The sequence below is a fragment of the Frankliniella occidentalis genome, unplaced genomic scaffold (genome assembly GCF_000697945.3).
Source record: "Frankliniella occidentalis isolate FOCC.00 unplaced genomic scaffold, Focc_3.1 Scaffold18, whole genome shotgun sequence".
Classification (NCBI taxonomy): domain Eukaryota; kingdom Metazoa; phylum Arthropoda; class Insecta; order Thysanoptera; family Thripidae; genus Frankliniella; species Frankliniella occidentalis.
The window spans coordinates 2,732,946-2,737,522 of NW_026267148.1; the positions used below are offsets into that span (position 1 = coordinate 2,732,946).

The following is a 4,577-nucleotide window of genomic DNA, read 5'->3' on the forward strand; positions in this document are numbered from 1 at the left end:
CCAGCCCCAGCAGCCGCCACACTACTTGGCCCTATTCGTGTCACAGCCCCCATTGTTGCACTCTTTTACGTGGCTTGGCGGGCGTTGTGAGCTTCATCTCTGCATTTAGGTGGAGTTGGGAGTCAGATCCTGTAGCAAATGATTATCGTCTCCATCATAATCGTCCTCTACCCCAAGCTCGTCTACACCCGCCTCATTTTCACATTTAAAAAAAATGTTATTTTTTAATCATTTCTTTTAAAGTTTTTTCACCTACTAATATTTAGATATCTATTTGCATGGATTTTGCATCTGCATGAAACCTTAATTCATTTTCAGAAATTGAAGTTTCTCTTTACAGGTTTCTTTTTTTGGCAGTCATGGAAAAATTTTATGATCCTGTACATATTTTATGTAGCTTTTTTCCTTGTACATTTAATTTAAAATCTTTTCTAGGACTGATAAGACTGATCTCATTGTATGAGAGTCTTTGAATTGAATTTTTAATTTTAAATGTTTCAGAGAATGCGTGTATTCCAGAAGAATTTGGATGAACTCTCTGCCCGCATGTCCACTGTCGAATCAGTTCAGAAATCTTGGAGAGCACCTGCTGATGTTGTTGAAGCCAACGAAATGCAAGAACAACTACAGGTAGAAATTTCATTAAGAGAACTGAAGAAAACAAATATTTCCAGTTAATTGTTTGTATGGCAGCTTCAAATTTAACTTGTTTCATTTTTGTTTAATTAGAAACTTGGGGAACATCTGCGTAACATTCAAAGAAGTGTTGAAGACATCAATGATCAAGCAGCTATGTTCTCACTCAACAATGTCAACATATCAGCAAATAGTTTAAAAAGACAGGAGGAGCTCAACACAAGGTGAGTAGTTAACATGTGTGCCTTGGTATTTTCTTTTTAAAAAATCACCCCATTGAACTAAATATGGAACATTAGAGTACTTTGTTAAATGAATTGGAATTCAAATCATAATTGCAGGTGGAAGCTCCTCCAAGTAGCTGTTGATGAACGCTACAAGCAGCTTAGTGATGTTGGCAAAGAAGGTGGAGCAGCTCCAAACCATAGTTTCCTGTCTGAGTCTGTTGAAACCCCTTGGGAACGGGCTGTAAGCCACACCAAAGTGCCGTATTACATCAAGTTAGTGAAGTTTTACATTACTTTGATTAGACTTAAACATTTAATCCTCTCAAATATTTTAACTACTCATGACTTTCTGCAGCCATCACACTCAGACGACTCATTGGGATCATCCTAAAATGCTGGAGCTCATGTCATCACTTTCAGAGCTCAATGAAGTACGTTTCTCTGCATATCGAACAGCTATGAAACTTCGGGCTGTGCAGAAGAGCATGTGCTGTAAGTTTGAAGTAGAAAAAGGAATTAAAGTCAAGAACTCAGTTATTCAGAAAAATGAGTTGTCTTAACTCTATTTGTTCATGTAAACTAATGGAAATTATTCTTCCACAGTGGATCTGTTAAATTTGTCAACTGCTATAGAAGCCTTTGATTCACATGGTTTAAGGGCTCAAAATGACAAATTAATTGATGTATCTGACATGATAACTGTGCTTCTGTCTGTCTATGAGCCAATGGCAAAAGAGCATCCAGGTCTAGTCAGTGTACCTCTTTGTTTAGATTTGTTACTGAATTGGTTGCTGAATGTCTATGACAGGTAGGAGTGGTACCAATGTTACTGGGATTATGTTTTTTCTTAAAATAAAAAAAGTTTAATAAACAACATTTTGCCTTTTTGCTTAACAGTCAACGAACTGGACAAATTAGAGTCCTATCATTTAAAGTTGGTGTTGTCTTGCTTAGTAAAGGACATCTTGAAGAGAAGTATAGATGTAAGTACTGACTATTCTTCACTGAAATACTGTAAAAGAATTCATAACGTTTTTATTATTTTGTGGAAGTGGACAGAAGACTGATCAATTTTTTCTCTCACACTCCTTTACAGATCTGTTCCGCCTCATTGCTGACCCAGCCCGTCTTGTTGACCAGCGGAAGCTTGGTCTTTTACTACATGACTGCTTACAAGTTCCTCGTCAACTTGGGGAAGTAGCTGCCTTTGGTGGGTCCAACATTGAACCATCAGTTCGTAGCTGCTTTGAAAAAGCGGGAAAAGATAAGGAAACAATTGAGGTATAAATGCTTTACACTTTCAGAAATATCATTCAATATGACAGTAAGAAAGTTCCTTTCTCAGCCATAACATCATGTTAATCGGTTTTCTTTTTCTATGATTTCCAGGCTGTACATTTCCTCAGCTGGCTTCAACAAGAACCTCAAAGTATGGTCTGGTTGCCAGTGTTACACCGTCTATCAGCTGCTGAGACAGCAAAACATCAAGCTAAATGCAATATATGCAAGGAATATCCAATTGTTGGTTTCAGGTCAGTAGTTTTCTTCCTCAACTCTCACAGAATAACAATATTGTAAAATTAATTGACTTTTCATCTGTCCAAAATCTTATATGGTTGCCTTTTTTGAAAATGATTTTTCTAGGTATCGATGCTTGAAGTGCTTTAACTTTGATATGTGTCAGAACTGTTTCTTCTCTGGTAGAAAAGCAAAGAACCACAAACTCACTCATCCTATGCAGGAATATTGTACAGCTGTAAGTATAAATTCTGTCAGAGCTATAATTCATATAAATAATCTATAATCAAACTCTCAAACTATGTAATTGTTTCTAGACAACATCTGGAGAAGATGTTAGAGATTTCACTCGTGCACTCAGAAATAAATTTAAATCAAAGCGTTACTTCAAGAAGCACCCCAGAGTCGGATACCTACCTGTCCAGACTGTACTCGAAGGAGATAACTTGGAGAGCCCTGCTCCATCTCCTCAACATTCTGGTATTCACTCAGGCCACCACACTCACCCTGGCCCAGCTCATGGTGCTCATCATGATGTACATAGTCGACTGGAAATGTATGCAACGCGGCTAGCTGAGGTGGAACTTAGACCTAGGAGCAACTCTACCCCAGACTCGTTAGTTGTTTTAATAGTTTTAATAATCTTACACTTTTTTCAAAAAAGTTGGTAGTGTATTTCACTGCTGTTGACTTATTTAATCATGGTTTACAGTGATGATGAACATCAGCTTATTGCTCACTATTGCCAATCCCTCAATGGAGGAGAATCAATGACAGTTCCTCGAAGCCCTGTGCAAATCATGGAAGCCATTGATAAGGATCAACGTAGAGAATTAGAAAAATACCTAAGGTGTGCTTGTAAATTTGGTGTACCATTTTCTGCTGCTCAATTAGTTTACTAATTTCTCTAAAACGAATCCTTTTTTTGTTTTTAGGGAACTTGAAAAAGAAAATGCTTCACTTTTGGCGGAGTATGAAAGGTTAAGAACCAAACAGACACCGGGGTCAACTCCAGATGAAGGCACACGGGTACAAGATGTAGAACTTGCCAACGAAGCCCGCTTACTGCGACAACATAAAGGAAGATTGGAAGCACGCATGCAAATATTAGAAGATCACAATAAACAATTAGAAGCACAGCTGCAGAAGCTAAGACAGTTGCTCAATGAAGTAAGTGACCATTGTCTTTGTTATTGTAGTTGACTTTTTGCCTAGAAGTATAATCAGTTTCAAATTGCTAATTAATTCTCATTGGAAATAGTAATTCGATTTAATATTTTTGTATCTATTTTCAAATTTTAAAAAATAGTTGTTTAACTATTTTTTTCTTTTTTCATTGCAGCCAAATGCCAACTCACCTTCAAAGACTGGAACCTTGCAAACTCGATCTGTCACAGCTTCGCAGCTTGCCACAGACTCGCCTGCTAAAATGAATGGACACTATCATGAATCAACAGGTAAATGTCCAGCATGTTTTCTATCCAATCCTTCAAACTCAGATAAGCAAACCAGCTAAATTAACAATCACTGTTCATTGAGGAGGATACTTTTGTGGACGTGTCTTCAATCAAAACTAAAGAGGCTACTATCTGGCACTTCTGGTTCAAGGGTCTCCCCACGGTTTCAATGTGCACTCTGTTTATCATGCTATTGCTATACTCTATTCTTTTGTGCCCTCGTGGTCTTACACCCTGCATGGACAACATCCTTGTCTTAGGTGTTGCTTGGTGTTCAGTCCCATCTCTCTCTTGCTCATGTTGTGCCTCTGTCTTGTCCCGTCTCTCCTGGCATGTAGGCGGTCGCTGGGATGGTGGTCGGGGCAGCCTGGACAGGGTAGACTACCGGCCCCCTCCCCCTCCTCCAGGTGCTCACAACGTAGGAAATTTGCTGCATATGGCAGGTGGGATATGAATCTTGCAGCTGTGAAGCATGTGGTGTTTGCTTAGCCTGTGCAAATGTTAGGCTTTTCTTTTAAATCTTTTGGACACAACATTTGAATTAATATTGTTATTTATTATGGTACCATTACCATTACCTTCCATACAGAATGCATTCTGTTCTCTACTATTTGTAATAACTTGTACATACTTTAACCAACAAACCACAGTGTTTTGTTCCAAAAAAACAAACATTTAAATAGTGTGACAATTGTTAATTGACTCATGCTTTTAAATTCAGTTTTTTATCTTTCTAATA

The 4,577-nt window shown here is 38.0% G+C and overlaps 1 protein-coding gene across 1 annotated transcript in view; it reads left to right on the top strand.

Annotated features, from left to right (window-relative positions):
• LOC113207601 (dystrophin, isoforms A/C/F/G/H) overlaps positions 1-4,577 on the top strand; it is a 192,270-nt gene that overhangs the window by 177,408 nt on the left and 10,285 nt on the right. The window contains exons 49-63 of the mRNA XM_052264317.1: positions 436-457; positions 502-630; positions 730-860; positions 978-1,136; positions 1,219-1,355; positions 1,467-1,671; positions 1,761-1,846; positions 1,960-2,144; positions 2,253-2,395; positions 2,508-2,619; positions 2,699-2,997; positions 3,094-3,231; positions 3,317-3,551; positions 3,724-3,838; positions 4,177-4,281. Of these exons, the coding sequence (XP_052120277.1) occupies positions 436-457; positions 502-630; positions 730-860; positions 978-1,136; positions 1,219-1,355; positions 1,467-1,671; positions 1,761-1,846; positions 1,960-2,144; positions 2,253-2,395; positions 2,508-2,619; positions 2,699-2,997; positions 3,094-3,231; positions 3,317-3,551; positions 3,724-3,838; positions 4,177-4,281 (2,201 nt within the window). The remainder of the gene's footprint in view (positions 1-435; positions 458-501; positions 631-729; positions 861-977; positions 1,137-1,218; positions 1,356-1,466; positions 1,672-1,760; positions 1,847-1,959; positions 2,145-2,252; positions 2,396-2,507; positions 2,620-2,698; positions 2,998-3,093; positions 3,232-3,316; positions 3,552-3,723; positions 3,839-4,176; positions 4,282-4,577) is intronic.